Source organism: Zalophus californianus, chromosome X (genome assembly GCF_009762305.2).
Source record: "Zalophus californianus isolate mZalCal1 chromosome X, mZalCal1.pri.v2, whole genome shotgun sequence".
Lineage (NCBI taxonomy): Eukaryota > Metazoa > Chordata > Mammalia > Carnivora > Otariidae > Zalophus > Zalophus californianus.
The window spans coordinates 102694948-102722688 of record NC_045612.1 but is presented as its reverse complement, the minus strand read 5'-3'; the positions used below and the strand labels follow the sequence as shown (position 1 = coordinate 102722688).

The 27741-nt window shown below is 44.1% G+C and overlaps 1 protein-coding gene across 6 annotated transcripts in view; it reads right to left on the bottom strand.

Moving 5' to 3' along the window:
- Window positions 1-27741, bottom strand: part of DMD (dystrophin) — a 2214577-nt gene that overhangs the window by 91513 nt on the left and 2095323 nt on the right. For all 6 annotated transcript variants that reach the window (XM_027607979.2, XM_027607980.2, XM_027607981.2 and 3 more), the window contains 2 exons: window positions 13347-13421; window positions 998-1199 (listed from right to left, as the gene is read on the bottom strand). In XM_027607979.2, the coding sequence (XP_027463780.1) occupies window positions 998-1199; window positions 13347-13421 (277 nt within the window). The remainder of the gene's footprint in view (window positions 1-997; window positions 1200-13346; window positions 13422-27741) is intronic.

Sequence of the window (27741 nt, the reverse complement as noted above, 5' to 3'; positions counted from 1 at the left end):
ATCCAATATGTTCAAGGGCTTGGTAAATAATTATCAGAATTAAACAGCCAGGTGGTCTTGGAATTCAAAAAGGACTACCTTATCAAAATAACAAGGAAAAAAAGTATACATTTTAATCACAGAAGTGGCAAGCTATCTGTGTCTCAAGTGATAAAATCTACAACAAAGGCAAAACAGCAGAAATGCAACTCTTCTCAGAAAACCTTCCCAGATTTCCAAAGGGGGATGTGTTCTCGTTGGCATGTGAAATGAGGCATGCAATCATTTTGAGGTCTAAGAAGAATTCAGTCAAAATTCAAACCAATTCTGTCTGCTACCTTCCTCAACTGCCTTCAGTGAGCTCAAGACAAAAACAAGAACTGGGGATACCTCCTGTGTGCAATCCAAAAGAAATAAACCAGTACTCTCCAAGAGAGTGATGAAGGGAGGTGTCGAACAGAAACTCTGTAGAACGCTATAAAACTTCCTCAGTTTGAGAAGCCGAGGTGGCTCCATTGAGGGCTTGTTCTCGTTTTGTTTGGCTTATCAACTCACGATCTTCCGCAAAAAGCTCCTGAGTATCAGCGAATGCTCTTCAGATCTGATGACAGGTGTACCAGCATCCCCAAGAGCACACCCATTTCTGCCACTGAGTGGGAGCCGCCCCCGAAGTGGATGGAGGAATTCAAATTACACAGGCAAGAAAAGGCTACACACTGACTCATTCTACTATTCGAAACATGAGTATGAAAAATGAGTATCTAGGGTTTTGTTTGTTTTCTGAGAGCAATCTACATTCTAGTTCTTACCTCCTAGTTCATCCAAATATTTTTCAGCTTCAGTGAATGCAAAAATGATTTATCACAGGGACAGCATTGGCTCACAGGGCTTCATGAACCTTTCATCCTGAGGACAGTATTTCTAGACTGGGGCCCCTGTTGTGATTCTAATTACACCGGCACCATTCTGGAAACTAAGCTTCCCATGGCGGAGTCCGTAAAGAGCTTGCCATACATACGTGTCATATACATTCAGGAGCCAATTGAGACACATATCCACGCAGAGAGGGACGTTGACCAGATTGTTGTGTTCTTGCTCCAGGCGATCATAAATAGTGGTCAGACAATTAATGACCTGCAGAATGTCCATGGGCTGGTCATTTTGCTTGAGGTTGTGCTGGTCCAAGGCATCGCAGGCCGCCGACAGGCTCAAGAGATCCACTGCAAAAGCCACATAAAATCACAAGTGATTCCGAGGGGAAAATTCTCCTTTCACTCTTTTTCCCTTTCCTTGGAAAATCCTGTTTGGGTTGTCTTGTAACTCTTTAGTGAACACCAAACCCAAACCCTACTGTCTTAAAAAAAAAAAAATTTTTTTTTTTAAATGCCATTTAGTTAACATATAGTGTACTACTGGTTTCAGGGGGTAGAATTTAGTGATTCATCTGTTGCAAAGAACACCCAGTGCTCATTCCATCAAGTGCCCTCCTTAATGCCCATCACCCAGTTACCCCAACCAGCCACGCACTGCCCCTCCTGCAACCCTGTTTGTTTCCTAGAGTTAAGAGTCTCTTATGGTTTGCCTCCCTCTCTGTTTTTATTCTACTTTATTTTCCCTTCCCTTGCCCTATGTTGATCTGTTTTGTCTCTTAAATTCCACATGAATGAAATCATATGGTCTTTGTCTTTCTCTGACTGACTTATTTCACTTAGCATAATACCCTCTAATTTCATCCATGTCATTGCAAATGGCAAGATTTCATTCTTTTTGATGACTAGTACTATTCCATTGTATATATATACCACATCTGCTTTATCCATGTGCCCTTTGATAGCTCAGCTGGTAGAGTGGAAGACTGTAGAGGTAAACCCTACCCTCCTTTAAAGTGCTTTGTCTCCACCCCCCAGCTCTAAGTTTCATGGCTGGAGTATTCAGGATCTGAGGTTACTGTGAAATGTCGATGGCAGTGGGTGAAAAATGTGGGCGGGGAAAGTTTCCATTCCTGAAGCACAGGGGTATTCGAGAGAGAGTTCAGGGAACCCAGAATGTTCTATGGGAATAGAGTCATTTCCCCATTCTGAGTAAGAAAAAATCTGTTTTACTAGAAATTTTGAAAGAGTTCCTGACAATACCTTTTCAGATTAGTATTAGAGAAGGTCAGTTTGATTAATCTGTATGGTTAGGGTTGTGTAAATTCTATTTCCAGCTATGCATTTGTAATCATTAAGCGTTTTTCGCCTTGAAATTTCAGTCACCTCACAATCTCTCTGCTACCTTAATATTAGGTGAAAAAATCATCAACTTGATTAAAATTTTCGAAAGAGACACTGAAGTAACTGCATAATCTACTCATTTTTTAGACCTGAGGCTCACTTATTTCTCTCACCTTCAAGTTGTATTTTACAACGTACTTTTCAAGTCCTCTAAGAACTTTCTAAGATTGGGGGGGGGTAGATTCCCTTGCTCTGAAGTGTTATTTATTCATATGCTACAAGACAAAAATTTAACAAAAGCGAGACCTCAATCACAAGCTTTTACTCCCAAAAGTCACGGGAAGATGCTTTTCTCCAAAGCCAATTTATTAGCCAAATCGGAAATGCAGCAAGGGTGCTTTTCTAACACCTTATACACTTAAGCTCTGGTCTGAATTCTCAGTCCTTGGAGACAAAGAATCAATGATAATTAAGTAAATCTCCTGCACATCTAGTGGGAGGAGACAGTACAATCCTAAATGTAGCTGCAGATAAACCTGGGCCATCCCAGTTGGTAAACAGCTTGCCCGATGCTAAACAGATGCAAATTTAAGACTTCAATGTATTTTACTAGTTATTTGTAGTGAGTTCTAGAAAAATAGTAACCTTTTAAGTTTCCCTGGAAGCCAGAAGGAGACCTGGTGGTGGAAACAAGGAGGGGTTTTTGTCTTTCATCCCAGTCAGTAAAGCTCTGTGGCTTCCACGCAGTTTTTCCGAAAATGCCCCGGACTAGCACTCACCCTATCAAAGCAAAGGCCCCACTCCTTTTGTGTTAAAATACTCTCAAGACAGAGAGACGACCTCTTTACGTGGAAGCCGAGACTTTATTTAAAGTGGCAGGAAAGGACATAGCTTGATTTGAGAGGGAGGCAGGTAGGAAAAAGAATGAAGAATGAAAAAAAAAATAATGCAAAAAGGCAGGGGGCACGGAGGAGGGAAGGGCCCAGTAAGCAGGGGCTACAAGGCAGCCTGGGGAGAGGGACACAGACAGACAGTGGACTCCCAACTTTCTCAGCCCCTCCTCTTCTGTGTGCTGCACTTGCTTAAGGGGCAAATGTTCAGGTGGTGAGAACATTTAAAAAAGCAGCTCACCATCTCCGTGAGTGCAAGAGAGGAACGGCTTTCTTCCAAATGTCAATATTTTCAGCGAGATTCTCTGTAGACTGAAGGAAGCTATGGGTGGTTTGAAGTTTTTCTATTATTTTCTTGTTACTCTGTCTTAATCATTATAAATATTTTGCCTTCCATCCAAGGATACAAGAACTAACAAGGGAGAATTTGTAGACTCGGGTTTGTACTGAGTCTCATTTACTCGTGTGATGGAAGCAAACCAAGTAGCAACATGGCACAAATTTCTTTTTGCCGAGTCTACTCTCATCTCTTTACAGGTGAGTGGGTAACACACAGAATAGAAAATTTGGAGTCTAAATAGCTCCAGAGGGGAGCAAGGCAACTGCTCTGGAAGAACAGGAGCAGAGATGACACAGTGAGGGGAGAAATACTGTGCAGTGAGCTCTGCTGAAACCAGATGCGGTTAAAAAGGAGAATGGGCCCTCACAGAAGACCAGAGAACACAAACGTACCAAACAGAATTCCCCTTTCGTGGAACAATTTTTTCAAAGACTTCTAGTCGATATCCATAGCCAATACTACGCACTTGAAAAGAGGTGAGAAAATCGATAGGGACAATTTAATTGCCACAGAGACATGCACTTAAGTGTTCAAAATGACCATCTGAAAGAATTCAGTGAGATTTTTTGATGAAACATTAAACATAATGATTCGCTGTTTCTAGAAGCCTCAAAAAGCAACCAGCAGACAATTCTGTGTAACTTTTTTTTTTTTTTTTAACCTCAAACTAGGAATTTCCATTGGGAGGTGAGTATCTTTATCTTCTTACTTTATATTTCAAAGCCATATAAAAACCAAACATGTGCTAATATACCCACTCTTTCAAAAATTATTTGCACAGTAGAGGATGCTACAGGTTTTGACATAATCGAAGAATAGGGGCCATTCATTGGTGTCCCTCCGTGTGAGGGCTGTGGGGCTGAGGGTGGGGACAGGACAAAAAGACTTGCTCTCCAGGACCCTCTGTGTCCTTCAGGAAAAGCAGAAAAAGCAGAAAATGAAGTGGTGTGTATGTGGGGGGGGGGGCAGAGAATGAGCACAGGATCCCATTAATGGCTCCTGAGGCTCTGGCTGCTGAGTAATTGCCCTTTCAACATTCTAGATTCCAATGCTAACTCTACTCCTTTCTACAAATGCCACAAGTGAGGAGCTGAAGCCGATTTTTTTTTTTTTGGTCTTTTACTGCCTCTTGGGCTCTGAGGACTAGAAAGCACCTTTAGAATGGGTCTGTAGTTGAGAAAGCAGAGACCAGAGAGAAGGAGCCTCCCTCTGGGAATTATAGCAGGACACGTGGAGGTCCATAGTGAAGAGCCAAAGGGAGGTTACAGAAGGTGCCCTTATAGACTTGACAGAAAAAGAAAACCATCTCAAGTTCTCTACCAGGGAGAACAGTGGGACAAAAGAGAAGCATCGGAAAGTCAGCATAAGTCCCACGGTGCCCACATCGCCCCCAAGCTCATCCCATGGGTCAATGCAGAGACTCTGTGCTAATATACCAACAATCCCGTAACCTCATCTGTGCAGAGACAGGGGAGGGCGCTGGGGGACAAGCGCTGTGTGCCCGCCGACTCGACCCGCTGCCCAGGCAGGGGGCACCTGTGGGAAGAGGAGGCTGCCGGTGACGTCATGCCATTCTCCAGGCAGCTGACACTTCAGGCTGAAGGACTTTCCCAGCACATCTTTGCCCAGCAAGAAAGTTGGGGCACTCTGATGTGGTTATCTGTGCTGTGAGGGTTAATTTCAAAGGCTCTGGAGTTGGCCTTTTTTTTTTTTTTGCTAAAAGGCTACACAATGCAGAGCCTTGATCAAAGCAATGAAAAGAAGTGCCTTACTGTGTTGATCTGTAGCCATGGGTTACGGCTTATCATTACTGTTTATTGGTAGAAGTAACACTGACCGTTTTTACCTGGTTTGGGGGAGACCCATGAAGGTCACAGGGTATAGGACCGGCTATGTGGGAAGAATATGCCCAGGTTACCAGAAGGCTTTAAGAAACCTTGTATGACGGGCGCCTGGGTGGCTCAGTTGTTAAGCGTCTGCCTTTGGCTCAGGTCGTGATCCCAGGGTCCTGGGATGGAGCCCTACATCGGGCTCCCTGCTCCACGGGAGGCCTGCTTCTCCCTCTCCCACTCCCCCTGCTTATGTTCCCTCTCTCGCTGTGTCTCTGTCAAATAAATAAAATCTAAAAAAAAAAAAAAGAAAAAAAGAAAAGAAAAGAAAGAAACCCTGTATGAGACTCTACTACATGCTCCCTAGTTTCCAAAGTGGTTTGTACTCACATCGGTGGTTCTTGATCCAAGAGAGAAAGTGCATCCTGGTACCGCCCTTCCAGAGGGTGGGCACGCTGGGCTTGCACCGGGCCTCTCTGGACCCTAGGCTGTGAGGCAGCCTGTGGTTTTGATCCTGCTTTTAATGCTGATGGCATATTATAGCCTTTTCCTATAATGAACTGTAAATTTTTAAACACCGTCATTTGGGTTCCGTGAGTCTTCTTTAGCAACTGAGCCCCGACTGCTACTCCCACTGCAATTAATGTCAGGCGTGAGATTGTTTAGGACACCCCCCAGCTGATCCTTAGCTTAAAAATATGGCTATAGTATTACTGAAAAAGAAAAAAAGAGGATTCTGATAGAAAGGATGAAAATGAGCCGTTGATGTTGGTTGCCAAGCTACCCTTGATTTTTAGTAGCACAGGCTTTGACATTGGTTATTGATGACAGAACTTTCCAGTGGAACCTAGAAACGATAGAACCTGAACCAGAGGAGCTAACAGAATCGATTAGAAAGGAACTGCAAGCCGATTGCAGAGAACAGGTCGTCTAAAAATTCTGTTCCTTGGATGCATTAGCAAAGCTCTTAAGAAGTTCAGATCTCCTTCAGATGAGTTTCACTCTCTCTGGCCTGCAGGTGGAGATCTAACCAAAGGAACCTGGGTAACTCTCACTTTGATAAATGCGCTACACCTGCGAGACCACTTACAATTAAAAAGATAATTCAAGTGGGGGACTTACAAGTGTTTCTGACTTCACCACATTTTCTTTTTCAATGCCATACCTAGCAGTCCCTGGACTGAGGCTACAGTTGAGTGTCTCAAAGGCTGGTAATATTCTGAAACAGGATATTATGGCTATTAGTTGGAATGTAAGTGTAAGAATTCTACAGGGACTGATGCAATGGATTACTCCTTCCCCACCCCTCAACTAGCTGGAGCCGATTGTCCACAAATGTTTGTTGCATAGAAACAAGGTAACCCCGTTTTTCTGTACTAACCCAATCTGACCCTTTACCATTGGGAGGAGATTGAAGGGGAGGCCCCACTAGGCCTCATCTTGCCACCAGCTCAATATGCACAAGCCAAGTGGCTGAACCCAAGGGACATACTTCGTGTGTGGGTGGAAGGTTTGGACTAAAATTAATGATGAGGAAGAAAGGTCAGGTTGTTACTGAAGGGAACAAAGCCATGCCTTGGGTATTACAAAAGGGAAAAACCCAACCTCACTGGTGCCTAGAAAGAGGCTTAAAATATAGGGGGGTGGGAGGATGGGGTAGCCTGGTGATGGGTATTAAAGAGGGCACGTTCTGCATGGAGCACTGGGTGTTATGCACAAACAATGAATCATGGAACACTACATCAAAAACTAATGATGTAATGTATGGTGATTAACATAACAATAAAAAATTTAAAAAATATGCTCCCTTAGCTATGAGTCAACTGTCTCTTTTAAGAGTCAAGAAGCAGGGTCGGGGAGGGAGTCCAGACGTGAAGAGGGCATCTGGCCAATCTATGGAACACACTGGATGAAGAGATCTGAGTTCTGATTATAACCAGGAGTCTGCGGAGCAAAACTAAAGTAGCTATGTCTTTTGCTTCTTGTTTCACAGGACACATCTGTTATTAAGGACTTGTGCTGAAAAGTATCCTGTGGGAATATTTACCCAGTCGAATCTGGAGAACACTGATTTATGATAATCTGAAAGAATACTGTGTTGCCACTATGGTGTTGAAGGTTTAAGAAAGGTGTTGGGTATTTGGTAGAAGGTTCAAATGCTATACATCTCATTTGTCACAAATATTACGTGTAAAAAAAAAATAGCTATTTGACCTGTGGTATGTGAGGGAAGCCACAAATGGGTGGAGGGACAATTGGAACACCCTGACCACTGAGGAATATAAGCCTAAATTGGTGGGCCCACATCCCTGTGACTGAAAAGCCAGAAATGTGATGCAGACAATTAGAGAAATTTCTGTGGCATAAGCACACTAACAACTATTTAGGACCAATGACAACTCATATGATGTTAGCCTGGGTGACTGGACGTTTTTGCATCTCACATTTCCCAGTTATAGTAAAGATGTGAGTACACAATGGCAACGTGTCTGGTGGACCACAGAGCATGGGGCCGAGCAAAAGAGAAGAGAATAAAAGGTGAGTAAGGAGCTGGGCAAGGAATCCCCGGCCAGATGGAATTGGCTCTGAGTGGGAAAAGATGCATTGATGGGAAAGCCCTCCTGGTGCAAAAACGGCACTTGGAGGGCACCCAACTCTGGAAGGAAGGTTAAGGATGGATGGCAAGCCCCCTAGAATGGTGACTGGAAAGGGAAGCTACAAGGTGCTCCTTAAGAGCTTCCGTACCACCACTCAGGCCCAACCATTCCTCCCCTAGTGTGCACCTCATGGGTACTGGACACATTTGAAATAGGACTACAGTACTTCCCCTGGGAGCAAGAGAGGTTCTATTATAGGAGCCCTCTCTTGGGGCACTGGTATCCGTGAGACCACGTAAGCTGAGAAGATTCTCTTGGCTCTGGTCCTCAAGATTGTTGCGAATAAGACCTGGCCTCTCACCTATGTGAAAAAGAACCTCTCACCTATATGAGAAAAATGGACTTTTGTGGGGGACGGACGAGATAATGACCCTGGCCTCTCGGGCCGCCTTGCCACGAGGCAGCCTGTGGCTGTGGAGACACATCCTGGCTTTCAGGCTGGGGCCTCACTGGGGCCTTTCCCTGCACTAGACCGAAGACATGTAAGCTGTGCTGTCATGGATCCTGGAAGTCTTCGTTAGCCACGGAACCCTCTCAAAGGCCACCCTCGGTGCCCTCTCAAAAGGTGAGGTGGTTTCACCAAGAAGGGAGCAAGTCTTTCACCTGCTTTGTAGTGAGGGTGAGTCGGGCAGCCGTGACTTTATTCAGGTAACTCAGGCCGTACAAAATCTCTCTACTATGCGATTCATTTGGTGAACGGAAGCAAACTGATCACTATTTCTTGTTTGCAAAGTATCTGTCACCTTTATCAACTGCAGTACCTTTAGCCCTATGGTTTGGGCTCTCTCCAACCCACCATGTGCTAATAAACTAAATACATATGCTTTGTTAAGTGCATTTTTATATCTGCTCTTAGAAGTTGGCTAAATTTTTAATTGTAGAAGCCACACACCTTTAGGATGTCATCAGAACCAGAGACTGACAAAGAAAAAGCTTAGATTATATTCCTCCTAACTCTCGGGGGCGGGGTATCAGCCGTAGGAAGCAGCTTACAAATCCCTCTTACCAAGATTTTCTCTTTGTCTCTGCTTTTCTGCCGAGTTTCATTTTCACTCACAGTGCATTGAAAGGCAGTATGGAGTCATGCAACATTAAACCGATTACAAACTGGGGACATTACAGACCAATGGTGAAGCTCACAACTTAAATAGCAAATTCTCGATAGTGGATAAAATTGTGTTATTCGGGTTTCTGCAATATCGAAGCTTTGATAGCAAAGTGCAAAAAGATGACCAAAAGCGTAATGGCAGGAACGCTGCCTATTTCCTAAAACATCAGCAATTCAAACTCTTCCCTGGCAGGAGGACATCACTGAGGTAACATCATTAGTTTTCATTAAAGCCAAGGTTGGTAGAAGCGACCTTCAGTTGGAAGAGCTAGCCAGGCCAAGTTTTATTTGCCTGTACCACAGACAATAGCTCTTGATCATGGCTTTGCAGGCACCGAAATGACAGAAAGGCCAGAAGATAAACCTAAGCAAACATCAAATTAAGAGGAAATTCGTAAATCATCTACTGAATGGTTAGTTAAGTAATGTGACCACACATGTTTTCAAGAATAAAGGGCCTGGCGAACTCTTCATTCTGTAATCATATGACATGTTGAACTCTCCTGCCATTCTTGAGAATCCAGTATGTAATTTAGGTGAATACACACCCTAATTTGGCTATACCTAAATCTTTTTCAAATGGGAGAAAAGTCATGCTCAGGAAGCGAAGGCTGAGAATTTCAAATCTGCTTCAAAGTGGAAATTCTACATCCTACCCTCAGAGCTTAACTCTACTCCAAGGATATAAACTCAAACGGCCAAACTTTTTTGTAATATCAAATTCCCCCATTTTCCCAACATTTGTTGGAAATTTTAACATAAACTGAAATGATAAAATGAGACATACTTGTGAACAGAATTATTTTTTAACAGGAACAGTGGGTAATGCCTAAATCCAAGGGACAAAGCAACATTACAGAAAAGGACAGTCACCAGAAGGTTTTCCATTTTGTCTATTTCTGGGCTTTTTCAAAGTATAACCTGAAACAGCTGATTATCTCTTTTGAACTTTTAGGATCTCACAGGATGATACCCTATTCTAATAATGCTTTACAGTAACAGGTTCATAATTATCCCTTTATCGATGGAAAGCATTATCTCTGGGATGGGGCAGGGCCAAGAGAAGAAAAAGAGGCAGAAGACTTTCTCTGTCCAGCTCTCCGACTCCACCCCTCCCCAATGGGCCTCTTTCCAGCTACGGTACATTAACAGGTCCCTGAGGAAATCCCAGGTCTGGGGAGACCTTTAAAAACCACTTAAACTTGGCAGCTATACAGCTGAAAAAATGACAGCTTCAGACTATAAGCTGTAAAGAAATGGAAGCCTCAATTTACTTTTGCTCATGCATCCATTCCACGGAAACATATGAAACCCTACCTACCATGTGCTGGGCTTTGGGATGAGGACTGGAGAGGCCCAGATAAAGAGGAAGAGCTAACTCTCTCCTCCCAAGTAATTTCACTTCTGGAACATTTCTTCTCCCTCTCTGGGTAAAAAGCCACAAGCCAGCAACCGTCCTTGACTGCCTGTTAGCCTCTGCAGACCTCTGGTCAGGCACCTTCATTTCTGAAGGCTTGGCAGCCCAGGTTCACAGTTCTCTCTTGCCTGGTTCTGGCCCCGATTCTGGATGTTTTCAACATGGGCAGGGATGACTGGGGCATCACTCTTGACTCACTCCCCTAACTTCCTGTTTCATCTCCATGCAAGTTCACATCTTCACCACCCACTCAAGTGGTCCTAGCCAAGACGCAGTCACCTGGACCTGTTCCACTCGTGAAACAATGTTTAGCTATGCTACTCTCTGACCACAACTTGCCAGTCTTCCAGTTACTTCCACACCACCTCTTCCTATGCCTCCCTCAACAGTCAGCCCCTTGATCCCTCTACTTCCTGACTACCATCTTCCACGTGACAATGTGGCCTTGACAGACAGCACTTCAACCACTTAACCACTCTTTTGCCCAAATCCCCCTCTCTCTTGCCCAGCTGTCGTGTGCCCACCTGCAATGGACCCATCCGGCTCCTGAGTACTGAGTGAGCCCGGAGCAATCCCACACCCGCACAGCTTGGTACTGCTACAGAACCCCGAGCGGACTGGGCTCCTGCTCACATCAGCCCTCTTCTCTCTTCTTCTCCAGAAAGGTGAACCCACTCACAACCCTATCACCCTCCACTCCCAACTGCGGCAGAGTAACTCTATCTCCACGCAGAAAACAAACCTCCACATGGCTTCCTGCACCCTCTGGCCCCTAGATCTCCTTAGCTACCAGGACCTGCACAGATCCAGGCCTCGCCCCCTCCCCCCATTACAGTGGAAGAGAGGTGCCCCTGCCTTCTCTTGGCTCCTAGATTACCTCCCCTATGCTCTGAGAAGTCCCATTTTTTATTATCTTGTTCTCTCGTCTTCTCGTCTTCATTTAAATGGACTCAAGTGTCTCTCAACTTATAAGTATGTATACTTCATTAACGCTTCTGTCCATGGCAGCCAACTGCCATCCCCCTTTCCCGCCCCCCCCCCCCACTTTCCAAACTAAATTTCTCCAAGAACTGGCCATACCGACCAGGTGGTATGATCTTTACATCAGCTTCCGATTTACTTTTAAGTCCACCTCACCATCTCCACTGTGCTTCTGAGAATCTCACTGAAGTTACTAAGGACCTCCTTGTTGCTAAATCCAATGGGCACCTACACCAACTCCATGCTGACCTCCCCGCCCACCTGCCCCTGGTGGCCAGCCACTTCTTTCCGCCCATGCAGTACATGGCACTAGAGTTCTTGGTATCTTCCTTCTCCCCCTCTGGCCACTTCTTGGCAATTCCCTCTGTACAGCCTACCTACTCTCTTCTTCCTCTGCACGCTCTCCCTGAGCCTCTACATGCTGAAGAGTCCTAAATATTGTCTATTTCTCCTAAGCATCACAGCTTCACATCCACCTCTCCCAGGCAAGTGCACCGTTCCCCCAAGTGAGCACCTTGTAGCTTCTCTTGAGTTCCCCTCACCCACCCCATCAAGTTCATCACTAAGGCCTGTCATTGTCACCTCTTACGTGTGCCTCAGTTGTCTCCAATTCTCTCCTTTCCCCTGGTGCCCAGAACTGCTCCACCAGTCTCCCTCGTCGGCTGCACAACCCCCGCCCTCAATCCACACTCTATTGCACGGCCACGATGGCCTTTCTCAAGGAAAATCCCATTGTGTCATCCCCTTGCGTGGCTCCCCACTGACCTCTCAATTCTTGACATAAATCTGAAAAACCTTTTACGATCCGCCTCCCACTTCTCTCTCCAGCCAAATGTTGCACTGCGGCCCCTCCTTGGGACTCCGGGCTCCAGCTGTGCTCGAGCACTTTCAGTTCCTGAAGGCATCAGCACGCGCTCTTCCTTCTGACTAGAACAATCCTCCTAGAGTGAGCTCTACTAACCCTTCGGGATGCACAGAGCTTAGGTACCACCTCTTCCAGCAAAGCCTCTCTGAACCTCACCCCCACAACTAGCTGTTCTCATAGTACCCCGTTCTTCCATTGTCACACGGCTAAATATAGGCCTTTGAAACCATCTCTTCACTTTTCCTCCAGGTGCCCATCAAGTGTGGCAAAGACACGGTATCACTTGACTTCTCTTTCTTAACAGACTGTGCACATTGGCAATGATCTTATATACATTCACCTACGTCTCCAGACTTTATGGACACCCTCAATCTCCCTCATTAGACTACAAGTGCCATCAGGGTAGGGACTGGAGCAATGCCTGTCTGTTTCATGGCTCTATCATCAATGCACACAGGCCTTCAAACAACATGTTCTAAATTAACTGTGATGACAATGGATGGCTAGACATAAACCATGAGATGAAGACATGGAACTACAGGACACTTCCGGATTTCCCCACTGCTGTATGATAATGAGCAAAAGCAGAGAAACTAACCTGTCATCTGTCCTCCATCACGGCATCCATCCGAACCCTGGCATTCAAGCTAATAACCTACTCACACCTGCGCAATGTGGTTTGGCTAAGGCAGATGTAGTCTTCTACCATTAAATACATTTTAGAAGAAGAAATAAAAGTAGGAGAGGGGGAAAGATTTCAAGTTTCATAAAGGTAACTCTGGATGCCAGTGCCCTTAGTTGGAAAACATAAATTATCAATATCTTATCAATTCAACATCAGTAGCTGAGGAATGGTGACAGGAAAGATTCTAAACAGTCTAACAAAACAGTTTAGGGCACACGAGGCCAAAGAGATTTTTAAAAAGGGAATTCTATGTTACAGCTGGACTTGCTAGAGCTATTTCTCCCCTCTCCAAGTGGAAATACCCCTGGACCCACTTTTTTTTTTTTTTTTTTTTAAAGCCAAGAGGAACCATCACGTGTTTCAGGCACCAGTTAATACTCACAGCAAAGGGCCTTCTGCAGTCTTCGGAGTTTCATGGCAGTCCTATAAGCTGAGAACCTGACATTATTCAGGTCAGCTGAGGAAAAAAGGGACAAAACAAAGATCATTTGTTACTTCATCAGAAAGCACAAAAACTCCCACTGTTTTGGAAACAACAACAATAGTAACTTAGGAAAATCTCTTGTACATATGCCCCACATTTTGGGAGGTGAAAATTCTGCCAATTTGGGGAAAAAGCAAAAACAAGCAAACAAAAAGTCTCTTTGCTGTCTGATGATCACGTAAGCTAAATTCTATGAACGACTACACTGGGCATCCATGTTCCTTGTTCCTGAAAGGGAAGAGACAGACAGGCATTTTTTTTTTTTTTCTTCTAGACGATAACCTCGGTTCTACTGGAGAGGATCTTTGCTACACAAGATTCAAGAGAACAAGGAAGGTTATTTTTAAAATAGCTGTTAGAACTTAGCAAACAATCAAGCGGCAATGTCATACTTTTGGGGGGCCTGGGGTTTGTTTTTTTTAAGTAGAGATGACTTTCTTATTGAAAAGAACATTTCATCAATGAAAATACAAGAGGCCTTCTAAAAAAGATAAAAGTTTAAGACAAAGATCTCAGGTGCATGAAAAGCATGTTTGTGTAATTTAAAATCACAGTGGAAGAGCTCTAGGCTTTAAGGAATTAGTCTTGGATTTATTTCGCTGATGATATTCGTGTTTTTTCCCAAGTTTTTCTTCAAATTCCAGTTAGTTAGCAAACAGTGCAATATTAGTTTCAGGTACAGAATTTAGTGCTTTATCACTTACATACGACACCCGGTGCTCTTCACAACACGAGCCCTCCTTAACACCCACCACCCACTTAATATTTTTTTCTGATTGTAAAAGTTACACATGCTCACTGTGGCAAACTCTGAAATCAAATAAAAATATAAAATCCAGTAGACAAATCACCCATAATCCCATGACCAAAAGAGAGGCACCGTTAACATTTTGAGAATTTCTTATCCAACGTATGTGTGTGTCTGCGCGCGTGAGATGTATTTTAAAATGTAATCAGGACTAAAATAAACATTTAGTTTATAGTCTAAGGTGCCACCATTCTACTATTCAGCACAGATGAACGTCTCAACAATCTCTGCTACTGCGATTTCTAAGCCACCTGTCTATCAAGCCCCCCACTCGCCTGACCCAGCCCAGAGCTTTATTTCCATGATGCCCTTACTCAAGTGTGTGCAAGCCTTTAAATACACTGGGCTTTCTGTCTTTGCTGGCACGTCTGTGGAGCGGGGTTTCAGGAACCCAGTTCCAAAAAGCTCCTTGAGGACAAGTACTCTGTCTCCTACTTCTTCCCAGGGACTTAATAGACAACTGCTCTCTGAAAAAGCAAGTCTACTACAGCTATTGAACAACTGACAGACGGAATGAATAAATGAGCAGACGAATGAGAGAGAGAGAGAGAGAACAAAACACACCGGCAAACGTCCAACTGCCACAATCACATGGCAGCCACAAAACCAATTCTGACCGGGGCTCAGGAAAGAGAAATGAGGTCATGCGTATCCAAGTTGCCTGGGTCAACATCATTAGCTGTAGGGCCTTTGCCGAGACCTAACGCAAACACCTCAATTGAAATTAGGGGACAGAAAAACAATGTCTGTCATGTATTTGAAAATATCCAGCCTGACAATAAAGAAACCCAAAAAACTGGACAGTACTAAATGCTGGCGAGGATGTGGAGCGACTGGAACTCTTCACACACTGCCGGTGGGAACGTAAACCAGTATTTCCACTTTGGAAAACCAGTTCAGCAGCTTCCTACGGAATTAAACATACATCTCTCTTGGGACCCAAATATTCCACTCCTGGAGATTTACCCCAAAGAAATACAGACATGTGCACAGAAAGATGTGTACGGGGATGTCCAAAGTAGTAGCTTTATCCGTAACAGCGAAAACCTGGCAACAAGTCATCAGGAGAAGGAATACAGACTGTGGCAGAGTCCTACCGTGGGACACTCATCTGCAGTGAAAAGGAACTAAATACTGGTAATTCAACAACATCAACCGTCCCGCAGAACTGATGGTGCTGAGTAAAAGCAGCGAGATGAGAAGAGGAAATACTGGTGGACACCACTTATGTGAAAAGCTAGAACAGGCAAATCTCACCTACGCTGACGGAAGACCACTACGTTGGCAGCCTGGAGTGGGGGGTCGGGGTGGGTAACGGACTTCAAAAAAACACAAGGTTTTTAGGTGATTGAAATGTTACATATCTTGATTGGTGTGGAGGTTTTTGAGTGTATACATTTGTCAAAACTCTACCTATACACTTAAAAGGGATGCATTTTATTGGGTGTAGATGACGCCTTCATAAAGCACACTTTAAGAGTTTAAAGTAAACCCTCACGTGGACAGTATAATATGACGTGTGTGTGTGTGTGTGTGTGTGTGTGTGTGTGTGTGTGTGTGTGTGTGTGTGTGTGTGTGTTAGCTTAAGTTACACTGCAGAGGTGGTCAGCTGTCCTAATCAGGCATGCACGCTCTAGGGGTGGTTGGCTAGTAATTCATCAAAAAAGCCTCACCCCAGAGGTGGCCATCCTAAGTACTTCAGCTATATTTAGCTCCGATTCCACCAAGGGATTCATAAATTATCCTAATTAATGTTAGACAGGTTTGCATTGGTGATATTAGTGGTTTGCCAAAGAGGAGGACTGTTGAACGGGTTTAGACACAGTCCCTGCCCTTTGATTATGAGGATATGAGAAGAATCGATCAGGCTCTCCACCTACAGAAATGGTGCCCTGGGCTGGATTCCAAAATGTCCACCTGTAGTTCACTGAACTGTTGGTTGCCTGAATTCAGTGAGATGCTCCACAGAATCCTGCTGTTAGAGCAGCGATTCTCAAACTTGAGAATACATCAGAATTACCGGGGTGGGGCTGTGAGCTAAAAAACAGATTCCCAGAACCCGCTCCCAGATTTTCTTATTCCGTAGATCTGGAGAGGGTCTGAGAATGTGCATCTCTTAACAAGTTTCCAGGTGATTCTGATGCTGCTGGTCCAGGGACCACACTCCGAGAACCACTGTGTTAGAGGGGCCCGGGCTAGTGTGCATTGTGAGGCTCCTCCGCCAAGCACTCACAAAGGCAGGGCTGTGACTTCACTCTGCCTTTTGCATTCGCCTTAAGACTATTCTGTGCCCTGTGGCTAATAAATGTTCTTTTGTGAAATAGCTAGTTCTGAGACTTGCTTTCATTATAAACTGGTAGGAGGTGTGGATAAGTTAAACTACGTCTAACTTCGCGCGGCTACCAAGGCATCCCAAAGAGTACCTCCGTGGGTTCTGGTTAGCCAAAGTGTGCTTCGAGGACCAACAGCACCAGTATCCCTTTGGAGCTCGTTAGAAAAGCAGTCTTAGGCCCCACCCAGATCGATGAATCAGAATCAACATTTTTTTAAACAATTTTTTTTTTTTTTAGATTTTATTTGTCAGAGAGAAAGAGAGAGGGGGAGAGAGAGCACACACAAGCAGGCGGAGTGGCATGCGGAGCAGGCAGAGGGAGAAGCAGGCTCCCCGCTGAGCAGGGAGCCCGATGCAGGACTCGATCCCAGGACCCTGGGATCATGACCCGAGCTGAAGGCTTAACCAATTGAGCCATCCAGGCGTCCCCGGAATCAACATTTTAACAAGATCCCGGATGATCCATACGGACCCTCAAGTACAATCAATTCTTTAATTGTACATTTTAACAAAGTTACTTGTTCCGTGTTGTTGAAGTTCAAGTATGAACTCTGCACAAAGACCTGTGTTGTCTTTTGCTTTTCTGTATTTCTAAGTTCCATTTTGTGGGCCTTTAACAGATTATTTAATGGCAATCATGATCAATTAGACCAAAAATTCACCTCTGGGATATATTTGTGGGTCTCTTGTTTAGGATGAATACCAATAAAAAAGTACTCAATATATTAAAGGTGTCTAAAAGTGTCCTCAAAGGCAATAGGAACAGATTCCTTCTCCAAGTGAATTAACTTTTCCCTAGAGTTTGTTCTCTGCTTGGTAGAACTTGATTTACCTCCAACCCTCTGATTGTCCTTCAATGTCTCTTCTTCCTTGAGAGTAGTGGTTCTTCCCTTGTCTCTTTTCCCTAGTCATCACTGCTTACCTTCTTGGGTGGTCTCAGCCAACTCATGTCTTGTGGCACTAATCCACAAGACATGAATTCCTGCCCTCCCCTCCAAACTGGTGCCACACCATTCGCCAGTCTGGTCAGACTTGCCCTATACTTGGTAGTGCAGAGTTCCTTCGCAAGCTCAGAAATAAGCCCCTTTGCCTCTTTATAAAATAAGCAACAGAGAAACATAGAGACATCCCTCTTGTCAAGTACAGAGCACTCTTTCCTTACCACCATCCTGTAGCAGCTTCCAAGGAATAGGCCTCCAACTCCAAATTTCCTTTCATTTATTGACTTCAACTCAAGTGTGGGGTATGAATTGGGTGTCAGTCACACAACTTAGCAGAAGATACTAGCAAAAACTTTCTCTTCTTTTTCTCTTTCTAATCCCCCTTTCCACTGGTCTCGTTTCCTACTATCTTCCTTCCTTCCTAAAACTAAGATCCTTCTCTTACGACCCCAATTCTACCCCCTTCCCAATTTTCCTGGTTCTATTCCGAATTCAGAACAAATGATCTAAATGAGGTCAGAAGCTTCATCTGTATTTCAGTTTATTTCAAGAATTGGCAAATTCCACCAGAAGCTACAGATCCAAGTGGGAGAGGCGAGGATGATCTGATTCTTTCAGGGTGTGGTTCACTACGGAATACTCTCTGAGACAAGCATCTGGTACATTCCTGCTCTAGGAGGGCTCTCAGCTTCCCTAAAGCAGTTGAAACTTTGTTCCCTTCCAAGTCCTCCTAACTACAGCATTCTGCCCCGACTTCATTCTCTCCGACACCCATTCAGCATGCCCCCAACACACTGCCTTCTGCTGCCGGGTTTCTATGCCCTCTGGTCCAACCTCACCACTGTTCTCAGTGACTTGGAAATCAGAGAAGAAAGAAGCTAGGAAAATACCTACTTTTCATCAGAACGCAGCAGAAGCCATCCACATTTTTATCCAGTAACCATCACTGAATTACAACAGAGTTCTGGTGGCCTGGAAGCCTTACTCGGGAGAGATAACCATCTGTGTTGTTGGAGTCTGCCATGTGTTGCTAGGAATCTGTAGCACCACTCCCTCTGGCTTACAGCTGGAAGAGTTAAGTCTCTGCCTCGTGAAAGCATGGAGGATGCACACAGAAACCTCGAGACGTGGCACAGCTGTGGACAAAGTGACATTGTCCTGGGCTGAGGTGAGAGCTGACCTGGTAGCTCAAGTATGCACGCCCCAAAAGCGAAAGCCCCCTGTCCCTCGTGGGATGCTGGCCTCCACTTTCCCTGGGAGCTGCCTTTCCAGGACTTGGATCCAAGTTGTAATGAGCTCACCAGCGCTCAACAACCGGAACTCGAGAGGAGTCAGACTATCCAAGAAACGAGTTACACAATGTTTCCATGGCAGCTGGTAGAAAGCACACTTCAGAAGGATAAAAATGCTGAAGTGAACATTCCTCTACATGACTTGAATTATTTTAACCAGGGCTGGTTCTAGCCTAAAAATAGAGAAATCTAGAAACTTAAGGAACGAGGAGGGCACATATCAAACCATCTACCTTCTCAACTTGAATCATCAGCTACTAAAGTGATGGCCCATTTGGCTTTTATTCTGAAGCACAAAACAAGTAATGGGGGGGGGGGCGGTTTGCCCCTTTGGTTAGACTGTGAATTTCTCTTGATTTTGGTAACTATTTCTGTTTGAAAATTTTTACTTCCATTCTGTGGAAGGTATTGGTCGAAGGTATCAAAATCCAGAAAAGAGGAATGACAGCTCAAGTTCAGGTCACAAATCTAGACATGTAGGACATGCTCTTGCAAAAATAGAGAAAAACACCTCAGCATTTAAAGTCAAGGGAAAACTTGGAAAATAGAGAAATAAAACATTAGGCCCTTTCATCCCCCCCCCCTTTTTTTTGTATGTTTCATTTCAGTTTTACGGCTGTGTTCTGCCATTTGATCACACTTCAAAAACGTTGCTATCTGACTGAATTGAGGTCTAGAATTTAAAACAAGTATTTCAGTCCAGCTTTCCAATGACTTGTGAAGACTTTTTAGAAAGGCCCAAAGTTTTAGTATGTTTATCTATTAGGTAGAAAGAATGATAATGACCTCATAAAATTAATGAGTGGAAAGAGCTGGATAGCCAAAGATTATTCCAACAGATAAATTAGCACTGTGGTCTTTGTTTCTTCCTATCAAGTCTGTTTCCCAGAAGAAATGTAATCCAAATCAGTCAGGTGATCATGAGTGAAAAATACAATTTAGAGGAAGTACGACCATTTTTGGTGCAGTTCCAACTCGAATGTTTGGCATACAGTATGAATTAAACTACAACTGCATGTCTATTTTAATCGTTTTCCAGAGAAGCCAAAACAAGGCTGCCCCCCTCTCCCCGCCCGTCCACTAGTGAAAGGTGGCACATTTTTACATATGAGATTATGTCTCGCATTCATTCCCCAGCCTCACTCTTCCTAGAGTGTTCTAATGGACTCTCCACATGGCAAGTATTCTTGCCAGCTCAAACTCACTAGAACAGACAAGAACCATGGGTCTTAATGAGGCCTGAGATAAACTGAGTAATTTAAACCAAGCCTTTCTTGAAAGCAAACTAAGCCAAGATGTCCAGGCTTCAGAAGTTTTAGAGTACAATGTAGAATTACTGGGAACTCTTCAGCAACAGGTAGGATTTCTGGAACATATCTTTGAAAAATCAGCCGAGAAAGAAGAGGTGCACTACTACATTTTACTGAACCTGTAATTTTTTAAAATATATTTGAAGCCTTTTAAAATCTAAACTCATTCAAACCTCATCATCAACACAGAGCTTTACTCAAATGGGGATAAAATAAATCAACAGAGAGATAAGTAGGAATTACACACTCATACTTGCAACAACTGCAGAAAGCCGAGTCTATGAATTTATAATTACTACCGAGTTATGCTTCCAGAAGTGAAATGGTATTACTCTCTAGAATTTTTCTAAAAACTGAAGCAGAGAAGCAACAAAGTATTCCACTGTAGTGCCAGTGTGGGAACCTTCAAACTGCAAAAGAGGGAAACAGGTTATAAACCAAAAATAAAAAATACAAAATTGAGAAGTTCCACTGTGAAATGAAAAATAGCACAGAATCCTGCCTGTGGGTTGCTCAAGGCCTTTCTGGCGCTCTTCTCTGGCTTGGCCTTCCTCAGCCGACTCACTACTTCTTGGCAACACTGTTCCGCCGAAAAGAGTCGATACTCAAATTAGTCTTGCTCCCAGCAGTTCCCTGCTCTGGTAAAAGATTTGTTGAGAAAGCAGCTTCTGTAACAAGTGGCCCACAGAAAGTTTTAAGAACTGTGTATCTTAAATACCATTTTGGGGGGTGCCTGGCTGTCAGTAGAGCATGAGGCTCTTGATCTTGGGATTGTGAGTTTGAGCCCCACACTGGGTGTAGACGTTACGTAAAAAATGAATGGATAAATAAATAAATAAATAAATAAATAAATAAATGCCATTTGGGGGGGCCTGACATGTCCCCCAGATAGCAGAGAGCTGACTCCTGGTGACACTGCTGTCCCATGTTCTTTTTACTTCAGCTTCCGAGCAGAAAGGAGTGGGGCGCCAATTCTCAAAACCCTGCCCACCAAAAAATACATACAACCTGATACTAATGATTAAAAAAGACTGTTTAAGCCGAACTGGTTTATAGCTTTCTTAGAAGACCTCCATCTGCCCCTGATCATTCCATCTCTCCTTTCCTTTTTTTTTTTTTTCAATACATCCCAACACAAGGAGGGAACCACAGGCCAGGCAGGCTTGGCTGAGAACATAAGGTTTTAGCAAAGATCTGGAGGGTGATGGGGGTTAACCAGGTAAAGAGGGGGAGAACAAAACAGTATAAAAGGCCAGCACGTGTCAAGGAGGCTCCCAAGTAGACAAGAGCAGGGACCATGAAGAATCCTAAGAAGGTCGGTATTGCCGAAATCTCAGGCAGCAAGGAGGAAGAATGGCTTCCACGAGGCCTGACAGGCAGGTAGGAAGAGGTCTGCTGCGGGGCTCCGCACATCACGGTAAGAAGGGAGGTCTTGGGAGTTCCAGTGAAACAAGGCAGATCAAACAGCCTCGTTTCTCTGTCCTTATTCCCAAAAACTCTACTCGGACGACAGTAAAATAGGTAAAACTGACATCCGCCCAAAAGACACAAAACTGGAGCGGAGAAGAGAACAGACCAGAGCTCCAGTATCTTGGAACCCTGGTAGATGATTTGGTGGTGGTGACTGAGGTGACCAGAGAAATCCCAAGTTGAAATTAATATGAAGGGAAGACTGGCAAGTTGAGGGGCTGGGGGCTAAGAAGAAGGACACCAAGTTCTTCCACCAAAGCGTCTCAAAAAATGAGAGGCTGCAGGTTCCTCTGAAGGCTGTAGTATGGCTGAAAATACAGGCAGTGCTTGTCTTTAGAGCCCTAAACACTTTCTTCCCCACCCTATGCCGCCAAGCATCCCAACCACCTCCTGCTTCATCCTGATAGAAGGCTGCTGCACCAGACACGGGGGAGTGAGGAGTAACTAAGCCTGGGAGTGAGATAAGGCACAGAAAACAGAGTGAAGGCTTAAGTGCCAGGCCAGCATGCCCAAAGAATGTAAATCCTTCCTTTCATTCCCTACTCCCAAATTCCATATTTAGTCTGTTTTTTCCTTCTGTCAACTCACTGAAAGAACTCTTCTCCCTAAGCACTTCCTTATTTGCCATCCTTATCATCAGAAGGCGCTTCAATCAGTAAGGTCACGAAATTGGTCGTCCACCACCCATCAGCCTGACTTGTCATCTTCTTGGTGCTCCAACTATAACCACGCCAAATGAAGCCAGTGCACTTCCCTTCTTGTCTCCCCACTGCCAGAGCTCATGGCTGGGCACTAGGACCGCTCCCCCCTTCTTTGACTCAGAACCTTCAGTCACTGCTCTCCCGTGGGTGTTCCTCCATCCTAACACAGACAAGTCAACTCAGGACGTCTCCCTCCACTCTATTTTCAACTTCATTAATTAACCAATCTCACCGCACTCTTCGGAAATGAACACACATCCCAGATTCTCTGGGGCAGAGATGGTTTAATTAAATCTTACTCTTTATAATAAAGGTGAGTCATTTTAACTTACCAAATGTGACTTAATTTTTATACCTCTGTACCACTTTTCATATAACTGAATTCACAAGTAACTTTTTTAAAAGAGTTTTATTTATTTTAGACAGAGGAGAAGAGCGAGCAGGCAGAGAGGCAAAGGGAGAGAATCTCCAGCTGACTCTGTGCTCCATGGGGTGGACGCGGGGCTTGATCACACGACCCTGAGATCAAGACCTGAGCAGAAACCAAGAGTCGGATGCTCAACCGACTGAGCCACTCAGGCGCCCCCACAAATCATTTTTTCAAAAATTGTATGCCCTACTTTTTTTTTGGATTGGAAGCATACTTTTTCTGTGTAATATGCTTGAAGCTGCCTATTTCAAATCCACCCTCCTTTCTCACAGTTGGGGAATTTGTGGAAAACTTCATTTGAGGATGAAATGAAATGGCAGTAATTTGCTTCATTTCCTTCAAAGCTAGCAGCCTCATCTTCCTCGGTTTCCAGTTTTAGAAGGACTCAACAAGGGCGCCTAGGTGGCTCAGTCAGTTAAGCGTCTGCCTTGGGCTCAGGTCACGATCCCAGGGTCCTGGGATCGAGCCCCACATCCAGCTCTCCGCTCAGCGGGAAGCCTGCTTCTCCCTCTCCCACTCCCCCTGCTTGTTTCTGCTCTTGCTCTCTGTCAAATAAATAAATAAAATCTTAAAAAAAAATAGAATGACTCAACAAAATTTCCCTAAATTCTCAAGTTCCTACCTGGGTCTCAGCTTCTCAGCTTGCTTTTTAGTTTTGTCCCCCCCCACCCCCCCCCACCACCACCCTTATCTTCCAGGATTTCAACAGGTGATCTTTCTCCCAAAACTCCCGAACTCTTTCCATTATTTCTCTGGTAACCAGAGACCAGAGCTCACAAACTGGCAGATTTTAGTCAGCCGATGGGGTTTTGGTTTTTGTTTGGTTGGTTGGTTTTGGCTCATGGTAACGGTTTTTCGAAGTGCTGACTGATTTGCCAAGAGTTAACAATTTGGAGACTTCCCATTGTCCCGTTTCTCCGGAAGAAGGTGAAGACTCACATTCTTGCATGACAACAGGAGAAGCCAGGCTCATTTACCCTAACAGAAGCTTTTCAGGTTGCCCCAGGTCCCACCCAGCCACAGTTTGGCCCCAGAAGGCATTTCATTTTAGATTCCAGCCTCAGCAAGACCACGCCCTTTTTCTTCCCCAAACCTGGACATTTACCCTTCAGTTACACCGTCTTTTTCCTGTCCTTGTCAAAACTTACTGTCAAGTTCCTCCAATAACAAGCTGTTATCTGGCTCTCACTCAGATCACTCTATGGAAACAGCTCTAACTGGGTTTTCCAAAAACGTCCCAGCTATTAACTCTTTGGACCCCACCTTTTACTAACGGAAACTAAATGGTTTTGCCACCAAAAATACTGCCTTAATACACTGACTTTTCTTGTACGAGAATGGATGGGAAGACAGAACAAAAACCCCAGTCTACTGATTACATTTCATCAAGTAACAATACTTAAACATCTTTAAGTCATCAATTAACATTTATCTAAGCACCTAGTATGGGCCTCACCCTGTACTAAGCTCATGGGTTAAAGATGCAGGCTTCTAAAAACGTGGGAAAACAAAAAGAGACGATTCACTCACACAAAACCAGTACGCATTTCCTGGCTATCTGCGATGTGCCAAGTAGTGCCCCACACAGAAAACTCTGGTTATGTGAGCATGCTTACATACATACACAAACATACAGTGCCACAGATGGTCGTGTACAATTTTTATAGGCCAAACACAAAAGTCGTTTCCAACATGACTTAAGGTGTATTCCAGCGAACGTTTTTAAGGTTAATGGAAATGAAAATCTTCCATATAAGGTATATTATTTATGAAACACTAAGTTTCATAAAGAACACTAACAATTCACTAACACCTAAATTCACTAAGAATTTCTAAGTGAGCCCACAAAGGCTAAAAGTGAATTTAAATACTCAGTATCCATAAAAATAAAATCTATACCAATAGAGATCAAAATGAATGATATGACAAATTAGAAGGTTTACCGTTCATTCCTATACTTGAAGAAGATGAGAAAAGAAACCTGGGGACTTCAGAAGAGATTGTGTTTAGTTTACTGCACCCAGGGCCAGAAATGCTGGTGTGCAATAAAAGTGGTCTGAACTGAATGGGATTCTGGAAGGAACTTGCCTACTTGTGCCACATTTCAGCTGCTGATGACATCAATTCTACTGATTTTTCTTCGAATGAGACCATTTCCCACTGCTATGGATGAATCACTTGGGCTGATTCTCCTGCTTACCCCTTAGAGAAGCTGGGGCTTCTTTTTTGAAACACACCTAACAAAGATATCAAGACTCTTCCAAGATATAATGGAGTTGGAATGAAGGGAGAAAGAAAAAAGGCCATCTCAAGAGAACGCTTATGAGGGAGAAAGCGGAGTCGAGGAGTCGGGTGCATTTAATTGTGGCAGATTCTCTAAGGTTGGTTCACTAAACACTCGGTTTCAAATTCTTTCTCCCTGGCCTTTCTCCACTGCACAGGCTGGAGGGTCTCAATTCTCCCCAAGCCAGCCAGGGGCAGCGAAAGGGACAGAGTTTTGACCAATGCTTAAGATATCTGCAGGGAAGGGTTTCCTTTTCCAAACTGAACGACGAAGAGCCTCAGAGGGGGAAGGTCCTTTCTCCTTCCTGCCAGAGGGACAGACAGCAGTCAGTCATCATGGAACCATGAGGTCAAATATCTGTCGCTGAAGATGGTACAGCAGAACAGACAGAGGACCACATCCCGGATGCCACATCCTGGAACTCTTCCTTAGCTCTCTACTGTCTCCACAAGTCTGGTTATAAGAAAACATCGACCCCAATGTGGCTGACATACAGTTGGTCAAATGTTTTCTTACTTGTGGCAAAATGTATTTCTAACGGACACGTTAAATGAACTATAATCCACAAAATGCAGAATACCAATTACAGAGCATCATCCATCCCCTGCAAGCCTCCTTAGAGGGGAGGAAAAAAAAAAAAACATTAGCAGTAAAGAGATCTTGGATCACAGAGCTCCCCACCCTTGCTACCAGGTATTGCCAGTGATGCAGAACGGCCTGACAGTTAATTTAATTTAAAACAACGTTGTAAGAGAGGGCTTATAGGAATAAGGCAGTCTTCTAGACATAAATAGATCTGCAGAAGTTCTAACCAGACATTTGTTTTGAATGGGACGTTAACAAGGCTGATTGTGCCCAGATGTAAGACAAGGATTAGAATTTTTAAATATATGCTTCTCTGGAAGTTAATGTCTACCTATGTATGAACACTCGTAAGTAGCTCGTTCCTATTTTATCTCATTAGTGCAAAATCTCCTTAAAGCCAAGTAGCATCTTTCCTTACTCATAGCTCTTAAGATAAATGTTATTTAAAAAAAAAAAAAAAAAAAGCTTTGGTAACTTTCAGCTATTCAGAAATTTTGAAACCCAAATTAAGATTCCTAAATCTCTCCTTCATCTGACAGTGTAAGTTTTAGGTTCTGATTGGAAAATGATTTGCATCCTTTGCCTGTCTCTATCCATTTTTCTGGTCCCCAACCACCACACTCCCCTCAACATCCGTTCTCCTCAATCCCTTCATGAGTAAGAAAGAGGCTAACATGGAACAACAGTGGAAATCTGATCTTCACGGTAATGGGAAAAAGCAAATTACCTTCCCATGGCAATGGGAAAAACAAATTCACCTTCTTGCAAAAAAAAACAAAAACAAAAAACAAAAAAAACAAACGTTCTGCAACCTTACTACCTTGGGCCGGTGGGTACTCCCATTTTCATCTTACCAGGGAAAAATACATTGAGTTTTTAACATTAGGACTGTTGCTGTTTGCGAGGTGGAAGAAGAAATGCTGTTGAATCCCTAAGTGTGAGTAATTAGCCCAAGACAGTACCCAATTCAGGGCCTTTAAGCACCTAGGAATACAATTAAACGTGCTCGTTTGTGCATTTTGTACACTCGAGTGGGGGAGGGGACCAGGTGACAGGACTCCAGTTGCCCACGCATCCGGAAGCTTGCTTAGAGGCCGGTTATAAAAATGAAGCATGTGACAGAATGTTTTCTTTTCAGTGTTACGTGTTCATTTTCCTGGAGACTAAATACTCGTGATTAGATCCTGATAAAGATGCTAATGTGTAAATCATTGTTTTTTAAAAAAAGAGCAATCATTCAGCAGCTGCAGCTGTTATTAAAATTAATCAATGGCAGGAGCTTTTCATTTGATAATGGACTGCCTTATCCCCTGACATAGACTGAGTTGCTTTTAATAAGAAAGGATGCCATAGGGATGGAACCACATACATCTGAATCAAGAAACGAAACTGTCAGTGTTCCTGGGAACAGTCTCGATCACCTCCAAACTCTGTTGCACCTGGGAGCTGCTTGCTGCAAAGCATGTGCTCTCTCCTTTGACCAGTGTAAGGGTTCCATCCCCAAGTCAGGCCGACTCCACAAATTCCTCTAAATGCGTCAGAGAGCGCCCTGAAGCCGCAGGAACGAGTGGTCGGTCCCCTTTCCCTGCTCAGTAGCAGGGGTCCGGGGCTGGCTCTCCCCTTTGTGAGGGTCACGGACATCCCAGCAGGCATGAACCATTCCCCCTTCCTCTACCTCTTTGTTTCTCTCTCATCTCCACTTGCATTCAGTCTGACCCACTTTTATTCTCCTCAGACTCCGGGATAAAACTACTTGGGGACAAACTTTGAGCAGTTTGTTCTTTTTAACCTCAAATGTAGATGACTTTTACTTCAGCCCTTTTTGTGTCCGATTATTCCCCATAGAGTCTACGGGGAAACCAGGAGTGCTCGTGTTGACTGAGTGCTCAGGGGCTGGGGCTGTAGGTACCTGATGCCACTGAGTCCTCACAGCTCCGTGAGTTCTGCAAGACCAACCTTGTTAAAGACAAGTAAAATAAAGCTCAGCCGTGTCTAGTAACTTCCCTAAGGCTGCATCCCAGAGCCTGGATTCCCCCCATCAAATCTGACACTCAAAGCCCTTGATGGCCTCCCAGACTCCTCTGCTGTAGGAGATACGGGTATTTCCTGGCCCTGGGTGTCTAGAATCCTCGTCACCACG